The 23,068-nt window shown below is 33.7% G+C and overlaps 1 protein-coding gene across 3 annotated transcripts in view; it reads left to right on the forward strand.

Moving 5' to 3' along the window:
- The window catches only part of ADGRA1 (adhesion G protein-coupled receptor A1), a 278,100-nt gene that overhangs the window by 116,784 nt on the left and 138,248 nt on the right, over window positions 1–23,068 (forward strand). For 2 of the 3 annotated variants that reach the window (XM_082765151.1, XM_082765153.1), the window contains exons 7-8: window positions 10,366–10,579; window positions 22,288–22,452. In XM_082765151.1, the coding sequence (XP_082621277.1) occupies window positions 10,366–10,579; window positions 22,288–22,452 (379 nt within the window). The remainder of the gene's footprint in view (window positions 1–10,365; window positions 10,580–22,287; window positions 22,453–23,068) is intronic. The other variant, XM_082765152.1, reaches the window with a different exon arrangement.

Raw genomic sequence — 23,068 nt, forward strand, 5'->3', positions numbered from 1 at the left:
ATCAGTTGCAGCAATGCAATTGGGTGAAAAGAAACCCTTTAGATACTTATGCAGTAGTTTATACAGTACTTCCATTTTTGAAGTCTTTTTTTGTTTGTTTTCTTGATGTATTTTCATAAAATACAGTGTGGCTTTAACTGCTTTCTCAGCAGCAGTGAGAAACAGTGAAATACCAATGTCTTGTATCCTATGAATGTGGAAATGTCCTTAGAATTTTTTATCTGATGTGCTTGCACATCATTTCCACTTCTCTAGCAAAGTGTGCTTCCACTGTTTAATAGGAAGAACTTTGAAAGAGATGCGTATACTTTTAAAATGCCAAAAATAGAAACTGGGAAATTTTATCTTTGAATGAGTACTTTTTCAGCATTTGAATTTGAGCCTGAAATCAAGAGAATGCATTTAGCTACATTCTGCATCAGCTTTTAAGAACAGCATCTAATATTTTGCACCAGGGATATTGAGTGAAAAATGAGATTCAAAGTTGCCTTTTTCAGATGGTGGCAAAAAATGAATTATCTGTATTGCCACTGGAGTCTTAAACTAACTGTATGCTTCTGCATGTAGATTATTTTTAAGTTTTCTTTCCTATGTGAAACATATTGCAATAATAAATAATGGCTCAGAGTTAACGTGGTACATTTTTTCTTCATTTATTTCTCACAATGTTATCTGTTATTTACTTAAACTTAGGACTTTTAGGACTTTTAAACTTAGGATTTAGAACTTTTAAACTTAGGACTGTTATTTACTTAAACTTCAACCACTTCTTTCTTTGTTTACAAGTCATTCATAGTATATTAACATAATGTAAATATTGAACTGTGGTGGTTTTTTTTTTGGTTTTTTTTTTTTTTTTCCCAATATGTAGTAACTGACTCAATTCAAAATCTCAAGTACAATGAATGATGGATTAATTATCCAGATTTAGATTCCAATCCTGCAGTTTCTTGGCAGCCTACAGATAGCCTACTGCATTCGTGCAGAGCATTGTTGTTTTCAAGAATATGCAGGATGAAGACTTCAGCTCCAATTCTGCAGGGAGTGCCTAATCATATGAACGGGTCTAATGATATTTAAATAGAAGTATGTGTATTAGTAATTAGTTTTGCAAGATATAGATAGTGATACAGTTAGCTGTAGTTAAAGCCTCTTACAATTCTTTCTATTTTACAGGGTTAGCAATCCAGGATTTATTTAATCACAAAATATGGATAGTAACAGATTCTCTATATATCAAATAATATGACTAAGTTTTGGATCTTTCAAAGACTGATGTGGTAATTTTTCTGTCTGAACTAAGCAGACCATTTTAGATATCAAAGTTTTCAATGTATACCGTTTGGTAGCATGAAACCAATAATACTCTAACCTTTTGGATCCAAATTGTAGATTTTTCATCTAAATGTGATCATTCTCAAATTGGAAAAAAAAAAAAAAAAGAAAAGAAAAAAAAAAAAAGGAGCATAGTACTCTACATTTAATATCAAACATTATCTATTTTCTTTAGTGATAATTTATTACACTGCTGCAAGGTTGGGTGCACAAAATTAATAATATATTATTATTTAAAAATACTAAATGTGAAATAATAGGAGTATTGAAATAGTCATTTACATACATTTAAAGGATGAGATTTTACTACTACATGTTTTCTTGCATCTGGACTCACACATGAAGATGTAGTTGCATAGGATTCTCCACCCCTGAAATCTTACTGATTTAAATGCTGGAAGTGTACCAAATTTGTTTTTCTTCCCATAGCTTACTCTTAAAGTATTTCAGTGTTTTTTATTGTACAGTAGTGTCAGGTTTTCTACCTTTTCTTTGTCTGCTTTTTCCCAGACGCTTGCAAAAAGCTTTTTACTGAAAGGAAAATTTAGCTAACAGGTATTAAGTAAAATATTTGTGAAACAAAGCTTCACTAATCTTCAAAACTTATAGACGTAGAGACTTGACTGGCCATCTCCAAAACCTAGTTTCTCCTGAGCAAAGACAGACAGCTAGCCTTGGAGTACCCTAGAAGATATATTTATAATCTTAATGTTGCCACATTAAGATTATAAATATCTTAATGTGGCAACATTAAGATTATAAATATCTTTATAATTAATCCATCATTCGTTGTACTTGAGATTTTGAATTGAGTCATATTATAAATATCTTATTAATACATCTGTATTAAAAATATAGGTTTAAACTTTACACTAGTAATTGATAGATAAAAATATGTAAGCTTCTTTGCCAAACCTATGTTGATATTGTCAGCACTTATTACATTTTGTTGTAATTAATCTTATTTGTTCTCATGAGAAAGTTCTGTTAAAGCCTCCGTCCTTGTATCCTATTATATAATGATTTTTCACATTTTTATAGCACTTTTCAATAATCACTTTCTCTAATATATGTATAAAAATGCCTATAGAGAGCTGCAGTTACTGGCACTGTCAGCTGAGATGAGAGGGATTTGGAAAGGAAAACCTCTGTAGAGTGACTGGGGCAAATTCTTACTTCAAAAGAACTGTCACCTGTTCTGCATCTTTTATGTTTCTTATATTTCCATGTTTAACATTCTTGTAACACAGAGGGTTACTCATGCAGTCTAATGGACTCTGGGCAATTAGGGGCAAGCACTGCCAGTCTTGGGACTTTGTGTGTACTAATGATGAGAAAATAAAGAGAAAGTGGCTAGTGGTGCTTAAGGTTTGAAAAGATGAGTGCTACCCCTGCACTTCCCAGATAGATAATCAATATATTATGTAGAGCTAGGTGCTTTAGTGTTGCCACCACTCAGCCATTTTTTACTAACTGCAAGTTGTAACAAGTGTTCATAGCCATGAGCCTGCCAACTTGCCTGCCATAAGGACAATTTGAGTAATCAAAGTTAGCTTTCTAGTAATGGCTTCTGACTCTTGCCAGTGAAGGAATTTGTCTTGATGAATCTTCTAATACCATAGCTGTCAATATGTCATGGTCTTCAAGTTTTGGGATGTGGCAAACACTCAAATATTTCTGCTTCTCCCCAGCTACTTAAGTAGTCTTCTGGGACAAATTGAACAGAAGAAATTTAAAAGTGACAGCAGATGTATTTGATAAGGAAGACACTAGTTATGAAAATACTCTTTGCCCATTCTTTTAAAGCCTACTAGGTAGGACAATAGAAGATTTGGATTTCATTTTGCATGCATGCAGATATTTTTGATTAATTAGACTGTAAAATTGAATTTTCTATTGTGGAAAGTTTTCAAGTAGCTGTTGCCATTTTACAAATTAATGTTATATTAGGCATTTTTATTAAATGCTAATGGAACCTGCTACCAGACAAAAGACATGGACCTGTTGGAGTAAGTCCAGAGGAGGGCCATGAAGATGATCAGAGTGCTGAAGTACATCTCCTGTGAAGACAAGCTGAGGGAGTTGGTGTTGTTCAGCCTGGAGAAGAGAAGGCTGTAGTGGTCTTCCAGTACTTACAGGGAGCCTACAGGAAAGCTGGGGAGGGACTTTTTACAAGGGCATGTAGTGATAGGACAAGGGGTAATGGCTTTAAAATGAAATATAAAGATTTAGAATTGTAGATTTAAAGATTGTAGAATTGTAGATTTAGAATAAATATAAGGAAGAAATTCTTCACTATCTGGGTGGCAAGGTTACAGGTTTCCCAGAGGAGCTCTGGATGCCCCATCCCTGGTTGGGAGGCCAAGTTGGATGAGGCTTTGGGCAGCCTGGTCTAGTGGAAGTTTGTCCCTGCCTATGGCAGAGGGGCTTGGTACTGGATGATTTTAAAGGCCCCTTCCAACCCAAACTATTCTATGATAACTGCACTGATTTTTAATCTTCTGTTCTGCGGGTATGAAGTATATTTATGAGGTGAACCGACACAGATAATTGAAAGACCTGTACCAGTGGACTGTGACAGTCTGGAATCATTGTACATAACTGAGGATGAATCCAGGGACTGCTACTTCTGTTCAGCTCCATGCAGCAGCATCTACGTTTATATCAGTGCCCCAATCCACTGCCTCTGCTATGTGTGCTCAAGAGATATGCACCCTTTCTCTCTCTTTTTCTTTTTCTGTTTTTTTTTTTTTTTTTTTTTTTTTTCCAGTTGACAGGTCTTCACAGGAGTCAGAAATCTATAACTGAAAGTAAAGCAGTATAATGTGCCTGAAGTTTTTCTCTTATATTACTATCTACCTTTTTTTTCTTAATTATATTGTAACATTTCAGTGTAGCACTTAGCATTACAAATTAAACTTAAAGCTATGGTTTAATTATGAGATACTGAAAAAAAAACAAACACGTCTATTTATGCTCCTGCCTGAAAAACATGTGATGGTGGAAGGGACTGATAAAATGGTGTGAAACACAAATAGAAGATTATTTTTTTTTTCTGCAGTAAATGAATATGGTCCAAAACCTTCTTGTCCCAAGTCCAAAAGACTATCTCATATAGATGTGTTTAATACATCTTGGCATCTGTATTTTCTTAATATTATGTTAAAACTGGAGCCAGGCAAAGCTTTTATTAAAACTGAAGCTTGGCTCCAGTTTTCTATTTGTTCTTGACTTAGCGCATAGGATGGTCTATGACCTTCCACACCAAACCTTTTGTTATTCTCAGAAAATTCTGCAATACGGAAATTGGCATTGATGTATTGGCACCTCCCCTTCTTGGCAGAACTGTCCCTCACAGCAATTCAGATCACTCTGTTTTCTTCAGGTCTGTTCAATAAGTATCAACAGATGTAATTTGCTTCATCAGCAATTCAATTTTTTAACTAATATTTTTCAATTTATTTTTCCTCATTTTCATCTGTCCTTTTATTGGACCTGTTCCTTTACTTTGTCCTCACTTCTAGCTTCTCCCCACTGTGCTTTCCATGCACATTTCTTTCCCACTGAGATTGTATACAAATATTAGAGCTCTAACTCACACTTTTGTCAGCAGGATGTGCCGCACTCTGTAGGCACGCTCAATTCAAATACAAAGCCCATTGGCAATACAATAAATCAAGTGATTAACAAGAAGCAAAATGCCAACTTCTGTTATTTTTTGTTGTTATTACCGTTGTTTGTTTGTTTTTCTGTCTAAAGCTTGTGGTGCACTGTAGCAAACTGATTTTTTTACTGAGATGCACAGGAGTCAATGGTATATCCTTAGATGTTCACACTGTAATACTGCACAGATGCAGGGGCAACCTGGAGGGACCTGTGGATTTTCCTGTTTCTGAATGTATAAAAGCTGCCAGTATGGACAAAACTAGTTAATGAGGGTTAGAAGCTACTTAGCTATATGGAGCTGCCCATGCTACTGTATAAGCAGGAGAAAATGCAACAAACTAGGTAGGATGTGGCTTCATTTTCTGTGCTCATGTCTCCAGCATCTTGTATTTGTCATGCTGGACAATGACTAGCCAACTTTCTGCAGTGCTGATGGAAATTTGTTGCATAAGTCAGCTTTTCTGCATATTCATCCAGGAAACAGTAATGTCCATTCCTTATAAGTGCATACACTTTAAATGTAATCATATAGTATTTAAAATGTAACTAAAATATGGATTAGAGATGCATTGTACATCTTTAATGTATTTGTACAACATAGGTACAAACATTTATCTTCCATGTATCTTCAGATAGCAGTATTTCTTTCACATTCTTCTCTTTTCCATTTTTTAAAACAATGAATAGAAAAGGTCAACATTAGAATGAAAATCAAACCCTTTTTTAAAATATCAAGAAATGAAATGAATGGAAAAAAAGCAGAAAATCTGAAATACGCATCATAAATTGTTTTGTAAAGTTACTTAAGGCACAAACAGCAGAACATGTCCTCAAAGCTTCAGTGTACCTTGCTGTTAATCTGTTTTAGCTAATGGTTATTAAAAAAAAATCTATTTTATTTTTCAGCTTCATATACATATTGGGACACTGCATGCATTAAAATGTGCAGATACACTCTCTGTGAGAAATGATACTCTGATTCAGTGGTATTTGTGCAACCTGATTCCTCCTCCATATGCCCTCAGTATTCTAGTCTAGAACTAATCTGAAATGCAAGATTCAATAGCAAAAAAACCAGGACCTTCAGTCAATAAAACCCTTTTCTGCTGAGAAATGAGAGATAAAGAAAAAGATGTAATTACTGTAATGACAAGTTAGACCTTTAGATTCATGTTGCAATCAGTGATTCCTGTGGTGCTCTGCTGCAATCATGGTTCAGAGCTGACTAGAGAGAAGACAGGTAAGGACTGTAAAACCCTTCAGCAGCCCTTGATCTAAGTGCCTATAGGAGATTCACACCCCTTATTTGCAGATGGTGTTTTTTACTCCAGACCTGAGGGCAGCGATGTGGATTGTCTTGGAAGGAGAATCTTGGAAGGAAGGAAGAAAGGAAGACCCTTTAAGTTAGTCCCTTCCCTCCCAATAAAACCACAGTAATCTGTAAATTATTTTTAATTTTATGAGACAGTTGTATTTGCCTTCATTATATATATATATATATATATATATATATACATATATATATATATATATATGAGCCTCAGAGTTTATATGTATTTATTTGGTCTTCAGTAATCACCTAATCAAAGAGAAAATTTCTCTTGCACAGGGATATGCTTGCCAGAGCTGTTATATTTCACATGCTGTCAAATCAATGCCAAAATCATTCCAAATACTCTTAGAATCTCTGCCTTTCGTACTTCTTTACCCTCAAAGTCAAGCTTGAAAACTTATCTGCAGCATTGTTAAATACTTTGCATTGGTAAATACTTTTATTTTTATTATGAATCTGAAGGATTGTTGAATTATGGACTAAAATATATATTTTCAGTACCGATGCTGATGGAACTATACAATCTTTTCATTTGGGATAAAGGGTATTGGCCCTAATCCTGAAGCTCTTATTTATGCAATTAATCCTTGTCTCTGTGAACTGTCACGGAAGTTAACTGGAACTTTTGCATGAGTAATAGTTGCAGAATCAGCCCCAGTCATTTTTTTTATAGACATCACAGATTAAATGCAGATGTTTTGTAGATGTACTTAAATGCACCTTCCATGCTCTGCAAATTTCATAATCCATAGAAATTTTGGTAGTTTTATTTTAAAAATTAGTTTGCAGCATTATTTGTCAATTTAGCCAAACCAAATATGTGCATTCTGAAAGGATTCAGCTGGACAGAAGTATATTCAATCCAATTGGTAAGCCAAAAGTATGTTTCATTCACTTTGCATTTTTGTTGGCACTTGGACTTGCAAAGAAAAAGAAAATGAATAGGTTGTTAATATGATTGATGTCAATAAAAGGATAATTTTCTTCTTTCTGATATACTATATTAAAAAAAAAAAAAAAAAAGTTTCATTTATTTCTGTTCATTAAGTGTGAAAGTCTGCTCAGAACACTTCATTCATACTCCATTTTTGAGTTTGGTCTGATTCCCAAGGCCAAGCAATAGAAGCAATAACAGGAGAGCCTTGAAGATCAACTATAAAGGCAGAGATAAAGTCAAAGAGTTAGTGTTATACCTATAGCACCCACATGTCAGGCAAGTTATTTAGTTTGACTTAAAAAATATTGATACTATAGTTTGTGTTTTTACTACTACCTCATAACTACATGGTACACCGTGTCATTCACTGCCTGAGCAAAAACTTACATTTATCCTCAGTTAAAAATGAGAAATGTTTTCATGAGAAGTATTTTATTTCTGCAAGTTTTGTATATTGCTGTTATAGCTGTGACAGTGTGTTTAATTTTTTGGACTCTGTTTTCATTATCTTTGATTGGGGGATTTGAATGTAGCCAGAAAAACAGAACATTCAGTCAATTTACAGCTAAATTTCACAACATAACTTTTGCTTATACTCCATAATTGACTTCATGATGCAATATAAAGATTGCAGCCTTTTGGAGAAAGAGATTGACATCTCAGTCTTCAGGTAAAAACCTTTAATACAAATGACCAAGCCTGTAGCTATTATGAATGTGGTAGTAATCTGGTCTACCTTCTCTTTCCCTTAGAAGTCAAAGAAGGTATAAAAATACTTGGTATATTTCACAAAATTTTTATTAATGCATCCATGTCCACCAACAGGCACAATCAGAGGATAAACCACAGGATGTATATGCAAATAAGGAGTGATATCTGAAGCCTGACCTTTTTAGTAACAGCAGACTTGCAACATTTCAGTAGATAGCAGTTAGTCCCTTAATCCTCTGTATGCTAATGCCAGGTAGCAATATCACATATTCACTCATGCACAAATCCTGTGTATTATGCTGGCCAGCATTCTTACTCTATAAAAAAAGTAGAAGTGATCCCTCTCACTGTTTATTCAAAGTAGGTGATGAACATACTATTTAACATTTAAATTCCCCAATAGTATTGAGAGCCAAAAGCTAGATTTAGAAATGCAGTTTCTCACAGTTTAACTGATCCAAAGACAACATCTGAACAGTGTAAAGAGTGGTAGAGTGGGATACTGAGTAAGGGGAGCAACAAACACTATCAGTTATACACAAACATTAGCAGTTCTAAAACAGGTGATTATGGCTTGCAATCTGGTTAGGCATGGGTAAGGTCCTCTGTGCATATGTTATGGGAAATAGAGGATTTTGAAGAAAAAGTTTAAGATAAGATAAGATTGTAGGCAGTGAAATGGAAAAAAAAAAAAAAAAAGTTCAAGTACTTGTCAGGAAAATAGGTGGTTGAGATAGTCACTATTGGTGCAAATGTGGAAGAATGACCTTTCAACTGACAGCTCTGTTGGCTGGATAGATAATAATTATGACCAGTCTTTAAATTGAAGCAGAAGGAAAATAAGGGAGAAGACACAGCTTTATAAGTTCTTTTTTCTCACCAAGTTAGAAGGATTTCTAAGGTGCAGGGCAGTAGGTATTGTGTCTAAGATGAGATTGCAGTAATAAAGTTTAAAAGTGACCCAGGCTCAGTCAATTATTTTGGCATTGTATGCTGAAGTGAAAAGGTTGTATTTTAGGAATTATCATGCAGGATCACCATGGTAGTGTCTTCCTCAATCACATATGTGAGTCCTTAGTATTTTTATTGCCATTAGAATTTTTATGTGATGATAACAGTGTCAAAGGTAGTAATTTTCTTCTCCTACTTAAGGAGACTGTATCAGAAGAAAGAAAATAAGGTATTCCTTTATTCCTTATTATCCCATAAAAGACGACCTTCTATTCTTCTTTTAGATGCAGATCATCTGTTTCAATACCTTCCCTAGAATGCTTATTTTCAATCTTCTGCTATCGATTTAAAGAAATCACATTAATCTCACAATGTATAGAAAATATTTTACAGGAATTGCATTTAGGTTGTTTCAGGGTCTAGAAATAATAAAAAAGGAAGGAAAGAAATACCATGTAGAGATTCAGTCTTAAGGGATGCAAAATTCAATTACTGCCAAATCTGTGAAATTAATAGACTTTCAGCAGTCCCAAAAAGGCATATGCCTTCCAAAAGTACAATGCTATTTATTTTTTAATTGTCCTTACAAATTTGGGTATGTGCTGATAGCAGCTGGTTTTTTTGTAAGACTCTGCTTAGAACAAGAATATTCAATATTCTTCTTATTAGGGTATTTCTTGGGGAAAGACAAGAGAGAAAAAATTCATGAAGATAATGATATGTGCTGTGCTAGAAAAAGTAGGAAGAGATTCTTAGATAAATATTTAATCTTGAGTAAACATCTAGAGAGTGAAGATGACTTGTAGAAGATGCAAAAGGAAGCAGGGACAGTTAAATAAGAAATCATAATGGCAGTTGAACTTGAGGGGAAAGTTTAACTTTCATTATTAGTCATATCAGTATCTAAATCCCAGGCATGAGAGATAGTTTAGGATCTCTACAGTGATTAATTTTTTTCAGTGGGAATTTCAGCCTCTGACACTGATATGATCTTGTAAATGTTAATCGTATTTATACTAATATGTTGTGTTTTTTTTTTTTGTTTGTTTGTTTTTTCCCTTTAATTGGAAGAATGATTTTTGTCTGTATTAAAGCATCCTGCTTTTGATCAGAAAGCAGCATCAGGCACTCTCAAGAGATCCTTTTTAACCCCAGCCATGCTGTGAACTATTCTGTGAAATCCATCTTCTGTAGATATTCTAGTAATCTGATCTCACACTAATGAAAGAAATATGATCTCTATAACTAACATCATCAGACTCAAGTGGGTAGTTTGTGGGTATATATTTTATATTAGTGCTTTCCTATTAAGATCTATGAAGCTAGAATTGTATACTTTACAATATTCATATTGTACATCTTACAATATTCATTGGAGAGGAAATCATTGTGAGAGTTTTTTTCTATTTATTTTTGTTTGCTTTCCTTGCAGCTGGGCCTCTGGAACTTCCTCTTTTTGAGCTGATCCCATCACAAAGACAAGTTGTTTTTCATGGAGATCGCTTGCCATTTCAGTGTACTGCAACTTACGTTGACAATACTACCCAAGTACATTGGTACCATGCTGGTCGTCTTATTGAAACAGATGAAGAGAGTGGCATATTTGTGGAAGACAGCATCATTCATGACTGCTGCTTAATTACACGGTAAAGTATACACATCCCTTGTACTATTCAGACTTGTAGACAAGGTGAACAGATGCTGATGTGAAAAATGCAGAACAGGCTTCCGTAAAAAGAAGCAACAATTAATATAAATGATATTTGGTAATGAAAGTATTTTTCTAGTTTTGCATCAGTTTTCCCTTTAAAATCTGATTTAATACATTATTATAAATTCATTTATTTATCTTTATTTTTGGTTTTCATGATAGTCTAGGTTTGTATCTAAAAGCTGCTAAACTGTTGCACACATCCTTTTGTCCTCTGCCAATTTTCATCACTGATCAAAAAAAGTCTTATTCTGTGTAGAAGACGGAGTGAAAATAGCTATGCTAATTAGCTCTGGTTCATCATTAACTTCTTTTCACTCAATCACTTTCTATTAATATAATTGACCTGAAATGCTTCTTGAACCATCAAATGAAAATTATGAAGGGAGTCAAATTAATTCATCTCCACTGGGGTCTTTCAGTATTATTGATTTTAACTTAATCTGCTCACTGGTTATTTTGACCCCTTTTGGAGTCCTGTAGATCTAGAGGTGTGGATCTGGCCTAACAGCTGCTGGCTTTTTTATAATACCAATGTGTAGGGCTGTGGTGGATAATGAAAAAGACTAATTAGTATGGTAATGTCAAGTGCATAAGCTATTACATAACTGCCAGGTCACTTAAATTAAAGCATGTTCTTCTCATTTCCACAATATCAAAATTAAAAATCATGCTGTTAATCACCTGTTGTTTTTCTACTGAATTATATGTTGTAGTAGGTAAGCAATTCATAGCATAGTAATATACTGAAATAAATTCTCAAATTAAAATTATTTTTTTAATTGCTGTCCTCTTTAAAATGCTATAGTACAGAAGTATGTAGAAGTATAGAAGCTTGCCTGAATTTTCCTTTATACTGCTATATTTTTGTCAGACCTTGAAATAAAAAACCTTGTCCACCATAAGATTTTAATAAGAATTAAAGATCTGCTACCTACCTCATTTAGTGTGCTATTAAACCAGCAAAGTCGATGCTTACATTGTAGTACGCAACAGGACCAGGCATTCAGAAACAGTGTTCTCTAAATACCTTGCAGCATTTGCTATTATATAATGGAAAAAAAATTACTTGACCTGTCCAAACTGTGATACGCACTGACAAAATAAGAAAAAAAACCCTTCAGATTAAACTCAGAATCTCTAAACAATTACTTAAAAGCTTAAACCATTTTCACTGTCCTTTTATTTGAGCTGTATGTTTTACTTCACAATACAGGAGGGGCATCAATGCTTCATTTATTGTACAACATGGTTCTCGTCCAGAAAAAACTGACAGTACTTAAGCAAACATGGCTCTGCCTTTATCGAGGGGCTGATCAGAATTAACTCAATGAAGGCATGGGGGCCCTGTGCTTTTGAAAGTAGCAAAAAACATAATATTTTGAAATCAATGATTTTATTTATATACATTATAGATATGCATTGTATCTTCATATTGAAAATGAGAAAACATTTGTCAAGTTATGATTGTAAAAACTCCTGAGCATTTCTTAATTTTAATCTCATCTTCAAGACCATGCTACAACTCTGTTAATATCACATTTTTACACTTTAAAATAATAGTTTGCTTATCACATGTTAGAATAGTATACATTAATATGCTTGTTACATGCTATTATACACTGTTTAGTGGAACACTGTGAAACATCAGAAAGACTATGCCCTCCCGAGGTTATCATATGCTGTACATAAGATTTGGATTTAAAAAAAAGGTTATTTAAAATCAGTTCGTACAGTGTCATATTTTCCCTTCCTATACCTACTCTTTACAGCAATTGTCTGCTCTCTGGCTTTATGTGATTGCACTAAAAGATAGGTTTTGGTTTGTGCTGGTAAGCAATTTAAAGATTTCTGAAGCTAGTTTCAAACAAAGAGGTGTAGTGCAGTTCCAAAAGCTGCTTATTCAAACATTTTTAAGTGGTTATTTTATTGGGTAGTTCCAGATATTTCTGGACATGTATTTACAACACAAACGTCATACTAAACCCTTCTGTTTTATAAACTCTCACAGGAGAAGGATGAAATAACCGTGTGTATTATTTTTCTCCTATGATAAAGGAGAATAAACTAAAATAAATGTTTTTGTTACAATAATTAAGCTAAAGTTTTGAACTGTATTCTGGCCTGTGACATTTTTCTTGGCAAAGAATATTCACTTGCAGGAGATCTTGAGTAGGTGTTTTCAATTCTGCTGCTAGCTCACATTTACCATTTCTTGCCAATGATAATAATATTTGATTCTGTTCATGTTGAACTTCTGTCATTATTCCTGTGTATAAATGTCATAGACATACATGAAAATGTGAAAGTGATATGGAACTAATTTCCTATCATCTGAGAATGGGTCAAGCTGAAATTGTGACTTTTGTTTATATGAAGATGGCTTAATTTCTTAAGTCTGTAATATTAGATTAAGAACTTGATGAAATGAAGAACTAAGAAATTAAGAACTAAGAAATTAAGAACTAAGCTGAAATGAAACAGTCCATATCCCTGAAACCACATAGATAGAGGGATTATGTACGGTTCCAAGCAGCACAGCATCTTTCCCTACTTGCCACTGTTCCCTTTCTGCATCTGGGGCAGCTGGCAGGACAGTTATTAATATATTAAACTAAAGAAAAATATATTATATTTTAATTTTATGAACCAAGCAACTCCATAGTAGTGTGAGATTTTAATTTTCAGGAGTTGCTTATTTACCCCATACACCATAATGACTATTTTAGTGTCTTTTTAGTTCTATTCTATAAATACTTGTGCTGAGTGTTTAATAGCAGTTATGTCTGACAGCTGTAATGGCTGCTCTGGGAACATTACAGTTCACACTGGCTGTTTCTAAAAACATTAAACTGTACAGAAAGTTAAGAACCCATAGAAAATTATGTTACAACTGGAGAAACTAACATGCTTTTAACTAAACCTAGGACAGCAGGTATTAGTGTAAAATAAGTTCTTCACAAGTCATTTTTCATAGTGGTGTGTAGATTTGCCATTGGAAATTGAGACTTAGGTCTCAGTTGTGACACTCACCCTCCCTCCCCCCCCTCAAAAAAAAAAAAACACAACACATCCACCAACAACAAACACACACACACACACACACATATATATATTAATCAATACCTCTGTGCAAACTATTTCAGTCTTCTAAATATGGTTGCCAACTGCAGTCTTTTTAAAAATGATAATAATTAATAATAATGATGATGAAAAAGAACTAAGCTTGAATATATTTACTTATTTATTAAAGCATATAGTACTTCCTTACATTTTGACAGCAGTCAGCTGCCACTATGGGATGTTAAAAAGTATATAATGAAAGAAATAGAAATGTTCGGGAGGCAACAGTATGGAACTACAACCAATTACTTTAGGTGTAATATTGATAAGGACATCAATAATGTAATATTGATAAGGACATCAAAGTAGCTTTCTGAAATGTGTATACACATTTAAATATTTATTCATAAAATGTGTATACACATTTCAGAAAGCTACTTTGAGAAGTATATGGTTATTTGAAAATAGCCAAAACCTTCCCCTGCAAAAGAAATGTCTGATAGCAAAGAAGAGCACCAGATTACGATCCACTTGTAATAATGAAGAATCAGGGAGACAAATTAAAAGCAATACAATATTGTGGTTCAAAAACTATGATAATATTTTTTGTAATCTAAATGTTCTTCTAAATCAGAGTAAGGATTTGGAATTTGACTGAAACAGTTTCACTAAAAGAATAAGGGTAATTCAAGATGTGGTTAGTGAAAGAAATTGAATATGAACATGTCGGTGCCAAAGTATACAGGTAGTATCATGACAAGTTGGTGATGCACACAAGCAAACTGTATAAGAAAGAAGAAAACAGAGAAATTCAGGGAGAAAGGAAGAAATTCTTTGTCTATTTTTTGTGGAAAGAATCCAAATGACCCCTGGACTCTCTTAACAGTTTATGGCAAGAATACATCTGGAAGAGCTGCAAAGCAAGCAGAAATGGCTCAGACAAATATTAGGTTAACAAGCAGTCTGAAAATGGTATGTCAGTGATGAACACATTGGTTGCACAACTGAAAGTTCAGACATATTCCAAATCATGGCAAAATATTGCAGGTTCACTCCATGTGAGATTAAAAAAATAAGTGAGAGAACAGATCCAAGGAATCTGATTGTGGTCTGTGTTCTGTGTTCTGCTGTCATAAGCATTTGGAGATTGATGAGCAGCTGCAGGTCATACTGAGAGGCTAGGGGAGTGCAGCAGAAATTGTTTAGTACTGATATTTTGTTAGTGCACCTAATTGACTCTATTTGACCCTTAGCTGTCAAGCAGTTAGGAAAGAAATGAAGCAAAATAACCATTTAAATTGTAAATCAATGTTTCTATGTTGTTTTGTGATTACTTCAAATGCTGCAGTCAACAGTCTGTGGCTTACTTCAGGCACTGCTGGAAGTAAAGGACCAGTGACAGATGTACCTTTACCAGAAAAGTTCTTGTGCTTCAGACAGGAAGATAATATTGAAAATTATTATGAAAAGCATATGCTAAGGATTTGATTATCAGGGATTAAGAGAATCTTCATGCTAATTAATTAAGCTTAGGCTTTTTCTTTACCATGCTTTTAATTATCTGAATAAAACCGAATGAAAGCTTTACTACAAGTCAGTTTGGGGAATAATATAAAATATAACCTGTGGAAAAATTGGCCAATAACATGAAAAGCAAAACCAGCAACTCTCTGTGATTAAAGGAATGGACATCTGAGTATTATGCTGTGCCATAAAAAACATAGGCTTCTTTTGGGGAACTGTTTAGCAAAATATGGTTGAAAAACAGAATATTTTAACAGAAAAAAATATGAGTTAGAATTTCTGCCAGATACAATGAAATAAATAGAAAAGCAGTAAGTCAAAACTATAAAGTAAATAAATAACTAAAAACATCATAGAGTCTGTCTAGAATGCTTTAAAATTATTTTTTTTTTTTGAGACCATGCTAAGTTGCCTTGCACACTCTGTACAATAAATGCAGTGTTGATTTTGTCCTCTTATTTCCATTTCTGCCTATTTCCTAAAATTATGGGCCCATCCATCCGTATCACTGAAATGAACTTTTAAGGTCAGCTTAAAATGCAACTGTGTAACTGAGGAGATACTGCAGTACAGCAGTGCTTTGGACTGAACATTCCAGGACAGTATTTTTTGAAATTATTTTTCCTGTGAGCTCTGACATAAGGTGTAATTATACACTTTCTCTCAGTCCAGGCAGTAGTTTGTAAGCCTCTGAACCAGCTGTGATTATCAGAGCAATCCACCATACAAATAAAATAATGTAATTTTTAATTGTTTATGATATTTTGATTAGCTGACTCTTGGCCATCACAAAATAACATTTATGCTTCTGGAGTAAGAATAGAGATAGTTCCTGAAGTTCTTCTATAGGAATCTGCTCTGTCTTGCCTCTTTTATTTGTTCTTCCCAAATTTCTTACAGCTCGGCCAATAAAATAATCAGTATTATAGCCCCACTACTCAAGGGTTTAATCCATTAAGTAAGTATTCATTAAAAAAAAAAATCTGTATTTGTAACATCACCATTAACAGGTAATTGACAATGGAGGGTGGGAAGTTCTGGCAAAGTCGTGGTATTTTTTTATTACTTTTTATTTTTTGGGGGGCGGGAGGAGGAAATGGGGAGGGAGGAAAGGAAGGGGCACTTGCTCCCAGTGGCATGTAATCAAATAATCAAGACTTGTCATAAGTAGGTTAACACTTACAAATCATCTGCCAAATATTTTCCCTAAAAGGCTTTTTATGCAATTTTGACTATTGGACTGATTGTCATAGTGTTATTTTTGTCTAAGAACCTCTGCTACTGTACAGATCATAAGAGTTATGCTAATGAAATAAAGCTTTCTCTGGATATAATATTGCAGACTACTTAAGGGCAAATGAAATGCATACAGCAGGTGTAGCTGTATTTCCTGAGAAGGCTGCAGTTGTATGCATCCTGTAGTCAAGCAGTTTGCTGTTAGAATAAAATTAATAGCAATAAACATAAATTTTAGCATCCCAAACCTTTCACTGAGTGACGAGGCAGTTCAGTGATAGACATGTGATTCATGAAGTATTTAAATAAGCCCTGGTTCAGGAATACACTCTTCATGTAGCTGTATAGCACTGTGCCATAACAGACCTGCCAGTTGCCTGAAGGTTTCTTCAGCAAGAGAAAGCTTTGGGTGCTCTACAGCTTTTGATAACTTTTTTTTCCTTCTCTACTTTAAGTTCTCTGCTAGCTGGACTGGCATATATTGACTCTAGAGTTGTGGGAGTATGAAGATAAATGCACCTTCATGCACACTGAGCAATGCAGCAGACAGGTTGTCTCTACCTGGCAAGATAGAAAAGAATCATAAAACATACCAAGTCAATTGTATCTGTTAGAGCGATTTAGAACATAGCAGACTGTTTCTGAAAATGGTATGGTATAGTTACTGTAGTATTAGCATTAATTGTTTTCAGAATTTTAAGAGACAAATTGATGGCACATAAATGGGGGTCACAGGTTCATTGACATCCACTTACAGAAAATGCATCTTACCACTGGGCAAATGTTTATATAAAAAATCGATAATATTTTGAACATTTACATTTCAGTCGATGTAATTTGAGCAACACAAAGGAAAATACAGTAATTTGGTTTACTAACTAACACAAAGGTCTTTTCTTCCATTTTGAAAGTAGATATTTCTTTGTTTTTCCTGTCAATATTTTGTCAAGAAAATCAGCTCTTTTCCATTGGCACCTCTGAAGTGAAATCCAAGTAAAATACTAACATGAACATTTAAATTATGTTTAAAGTAAGTTATAGCATGCTAAGCTTATTGCATAGCTTCTGATGGCATTAAATGATAAGTTTTGCTTTGGTTTTGTATTAAATCAGAAGAAACAGAAAATTGTGTATTTCCTGTGTGTATGACAAATTGATTTGTTAAAGAGTACCAGTTTTAATCTTTAATCTATCTTTTTTACTGCTGTTGGCCAGATAGAAAGTTTTGTTAAAGGCCATCAGCTTTCTGAAGCTGTTTTTTCAGGGGTAAATAAGTAATTTTGTCAGAGAGATCAAACTAGCAATTGAGGTTCAGTTAAAGTGCCTAGATTTACACATTCTCCCTTAATTTTCTGTGTTTTAACCTTATATCCCTTGTGAAAGGCTGTATTCCAAGCAGCAGTGTACTCTGGAGACTCATTTTTAAAGTTTTGTGTTAGTATTAATAATTAAAGGTGGTATGTGTTGGATGCAGGTTATGCAGGCCTTCTGCCAGAACTATAGAAAAGCATTCTCTTACCTATCTGAAGAAGAGTGTTAACTGTGTTTTTGTATTTAATTTTTATTTTTTTCTCAAGAAGAGTGGTTGGTTAAGACTCATCCGGTCTTAAAGGAAATCAAGCCAGACTTTAAAACCTTTCCCATGGAAAGCCAATCAAAATGTGGTGTTGAAGTCTCATCTTTATTTGTTACTGTTTCCTAGCATGCAAATGAGTGCTGGGACCTACAGTAAATGTCACTAAGGTATTACTTTAGGACATGGTTGAGTAATTTTGCATAATGAGACCTACTTCTGATTGTCTAATTAGTTATGCATAGCTGTAGCAATGCAAAACTATGCCTCAAATAGAAATCTTTTGTCTTAGGTTACTTTATTACGTGTGTATTGCTTCTGTCTGTATTAAGGTTCCTCTCTTTGTCCAATGCCACAGGCTTCTATTGAATATTATAACTTTTTCATGCAGTTGTATCAGCTCTACGTATTAATTAATTTGTCAATATGTCAGTTATTACAATTGACAAAGGAACCCTAATATGCATGAAATTTCACAGTGCAAAGAAGAAATATGTATCTTCTCTTTCTTATTTTCAGTGTTCTTTGGTTTACTGAGAAGGCCACTATGATTTCCAAAGAAAACATAAGAAAGGCTTGCTAGCCATCCTTTTGTTCCCATCAGGCAGCAGTCTTCATGTTCAGTTTGCCTTGACTCCACCTCATGAATGTCTGACTTTGTTTGCCGGTTGCTACGTCATAAATTTCCACAAAAGTAGCAGCTATCACTCCTCTGAGAAGTACTCATGAGTCTGATTGCTAGCGTGGAGTGAGCAGAAACTCTTTCTGATGCATAATCCATCTGTAGGAAAGCTGCATAGTAAATGCAAAATCATTTCGTTTGTGGCCTGACAGTTATTAGTTTTTGTGAGATAGGATAATCAAGTAAACTACAGTCAATGGTGCTCTTCTTTCCTAATGCTAATATGCTCTTATCAAGCTCCTAGAACACAGAGTTTTAGGAGTCCTCCAATGTTCTCAAGTAACAGGAGGGTTCCTGCCTTTTGTCAAGACTTGTTGACCAAGAAAGATCAAGAATGCCTTTCTACTGGCAGTACGAAAAACACTGGAAATTCTGGGGATGCTAATGTAATAGTGTCAAAACTTAAAATATGTATCCAACCTAACAAGGATTTAATGAAGAGGTTTAAAATTCTATGCAGGCCCACCTTTTGGTCTGCCAGGACTGTGGAATTGCCAAAATTATAGGCAAAGAAAGTGTTAAATAGATTAAGTTGACCTCTTTTTAAGAATTAAAACACTTTTTTTTTTTTTTTTTTTTTTTTTATGTAGTCCCTTAAATTCTCCAGGGTAATAATCATTTGTTTCAATAACAATATTATAAAACAACTTGTTTCAATAACAGTTTCAATATTAGTCTTACTATCCAAATTGTTCTAGAGGAATATAAGTGCTTCATTTATAGTGGCCAGGTGGCTATTCAGGAAGTGATTCCATGTTTTGGTCATTACACAGCTTCTTCTATATTGTGTAAACTTATTTTGGTTTAACAAACATTCTAGTTCTGAAGAGCCACAGAAAATTAATTGTGACTTTGAGGATTTCCTTATCATTTTAGAGAGCTTGGACCAGAGTTCAAGTATTGTGTTTCTAGAAGAAGCAAAAATGATGTATCAGTAAATATTTGTCTGTGAAACTGGGAAACATCATCTAATTAATTGACAGGAAATCTGTCTAGTGACAGATAAATTTGCATCAGAACACACTTCAACAATTTAAATGAATAGAAAATGTACTCATTTTCTTCATATTTATTTATCTTCATATTGTTTACCTGTAAAACTGATATCTTCAAGTTTTCCTTTACTTTCTGTCTCCATCATTTACCTAAAATCACCATGGTTCCCAGTTTTATCAAATTTGCAGTACGATTACAGTTATTATAATATTATATTTTTATAATTATAATATTTGTATTTTTTAATAATTTATATATAATATTATATTATAATGATTACAGCTATTTTATGTGGAAATCAAAAGATGAGCACGTTTCTCATACATTCTATGGACTTGGGATGTCTCTGGGACTTGCTGCCAGAGGTGAATTTTTATGCTGCTTATTGTTCCAGTGAAAAAGGTGCTTTCATAGATAGTTGTTTTTGTAAGCTCTAGGAACATATTCTTTCTCAGCTGTCTATAAAGATGATGCAAGATGGTTGGAACGTATGAAACAGAAAACTTAATTTGAAAATTTTTATCAACTGGTTAATTTCACTGAACTTTTACAGCCTGAATGTGGAAAGATAGAGATAAGCTAGGAAGAGGTAGCTAGGAGGTTGCTGTTATTGGTCTTCCTCATCTGGTACTTCTTAAGAGATTAGTTGCTGCTGTTGATATGAAAGAAATCAGTTACTTTGAGCAGAGTTGGATAGTGAAGTTTTTTCTATTTTCTCTGCAATAAAAAACGTTAGAATTCATTGTAACAATGAAACTGGGGGATCCAGGCTACTTGGTGCTCAAATCCATGCTAAATAGGTGTTAGATTTTTAAAGGTAGTTTAATCATAAATTGGACAGAATTACCAGAGAATTACAGAAGAAATCTGGAGCAATTTAACTTAAAAGAAAAGCTATTTACCACAGGTTGGTTGTTTTCTGGAGAGCAAGATAACGGTCTTCTAGTAAGTATTTGAGAAAATCATCCTTCATTATATGCATCTTTCAAAGGGAAAATTATGTAAACAGCTGTCTAATTACTTCCTACCTTGATTGTGGTGTACTTATTTATATATAAGAAGAAGTTTATATAAAAGAATATTTGGTCCTTTCTTGTAGCAACATTGATAAAAGTGGATATATAATATACAAAGATTTGAACTGAAAAAAATGGCATTTTAGAGAAGTTTAAATGAGAAAAAAAAAAAACTATATATAATTTTTCTGTGTATATATTTCAAAATATCAGGCTCCTTATGAAAGTACCAAAGGCCACAAGAACAGTTTTTTAAGATTTTGTTTTATATACAGGTTTGAAATCAACTTAATAACTTTTGAATTCCGTGCTTCTGCTTTTTAAATGTATCTTCCTCTTTTGGACTGTACTCCATTTCTTCCCACAGAATTTCTAATTGTCTAAATCACAAAGAACATTCAGAAACCAGTCATTTGTGCAAAGCAAAATAAATACTTCAGATAACTACTACCTTTTCCTTCTTGCAGCTACTTTCAGAAGCTGTACTTTCTTTAAAACTACAGTAAAATTTATTTCTAAGCCAATGACAGATTTAAGATCTAATATATTACTTTCTTAAAATGTAGTAGTTAGCATTATTTTTGTCTGTGAGATCTATAGAATTACAGTAATTGGATAACATTCTTTCCCTGCTGAAGTTATTTGAAGAACTAAACTTTAACTGACTTCATTTGGGCCTGGGTTTCATCCATTAAAAGAATAAAATCTTCTAATTTATTTCAAAATATGCAGAAAATCCTAACAAAAATAGTTATAGGCAATTTTAAATGTTATTGAAATTATTTCCTCTGATTATGCATAGAATATTTAGCTTAGACAGCTAAACATTGGCACGGTGCAGTAATGTGCAATGTGCACATATTGTGCATATTTTAAGTGAAGCCACAAAGTGTCTCTATATTTAACATGTCTATCACTTTGATTATAAAGGGTTTATTCAAACTTAATTTATTGATATTAATAACTACATTTCACATTTGATGGGGGACAGTATGAAAGAAGTTCGTGAGTAGCACACTGCTAAAAGAAATATCAGCATCTGCCTCATCTCATTTTGCATTCATCAGGAAAATTATATATGGCTTCCAATGTCAGCGGCTATTCTAGAAAACTTGTCACGTGATGCCACAGGACAGCAGATTCTGGTTTTAAAATGCCATAGGAGCTCCAATCACAGCTGAAGGGAAACAGTCTCTGAGGACTGGTTGTGTTATCAACTCGAAATGTATTTCTGACTAGTGCTTGGTTATGCAACAAAAGCAGTATTTTATAATAATAGGGAAAGGGAGAATGGGGACTGATGCATAACTGTTCTTTTGTGATGACTTACAATCTCTGTTATAGCCTCTCATGACCTGAGATGTCAGTCCAAACTGGTGTTAAAATTTTAATACAAAACAATCACATACTGTCTGTCTATATAATAATAATATAAAGCAAAACCCATTTTTATGTTTTCACAGAAAACTTCTGAAGAGAAGTTAATGTCAGGAAACTACCAACAATCTTTACAAAACTAAGTATATTCAGTAATTAATCTTTTCTTTTTATAGTGAACTTATCCTATCTAGCATTGATATTGATGCAAGTGGAGATTGGGAGTGTCTAGTCAATAATTCCTATGGAAATAGCACTAAACAAGTAGAAATTGTGGTACTGGAAACGGCTGCACCTTACTGCCCTGCAGAAAGAGTTATTAACAACAAGGGAGATTTCAGGTATGAATTCCTGGTTTGGGAGTGATTTTCACATATGGACAATATCCATGTTTGCTGATACTACAGTGTCGAGTATGAATGTGTCACTTATTTTACTTGTCATTGTCAGGTAATAGAGTAAGAAGAAGGAGTACTGTGTGATTATTATGGGAAATAGCAGCTAGTGTTTCAAGAAAAGCAATGGTTTGTCTGAGGATCCTTCAAATTCCTCAGTGTGAGATTATGGAAAATTTAAAAAGGTATTGGCACTTCATAGCTAAATGCAAGAAGGTTAATAATTGTTCTTGGTCTTTTTGAAATTATGTAATATAATGACACTACAATAAAGCATTAGATGATTAAATCTTCAGTACTTGCCTAATCTATTCCAGTTCTGACTAGTTTTATTCAGCTGAGATTAAAAGTAACAAATACAAAACTGTTACTAAAATACTTTGCCGAAAAGAATCAAACTAGTGAGTAAAAGTATTTAGTAAAAGATCGTTTGAGGTATTATATAACATGATTAGAAAACACATCCATCTTTCTGTCTGAATCTTATAGTCTCTGCACAATATTGTTGATACGTAATTTTTGTTTCATCTTTACTTTTATTGCTATATGTCATTTTTTTGTT

This window comes from Aythya marila (genome assembly GCF_965140915.1).
Source record: "Aythya marila genome assembly, chromosome: 7".
Taxonomy (NCBI): Eukaryota; Metazoa; Chordata; class Aves; order Anseriformes; family Anatidae; genus Aythya; species Aythya marila.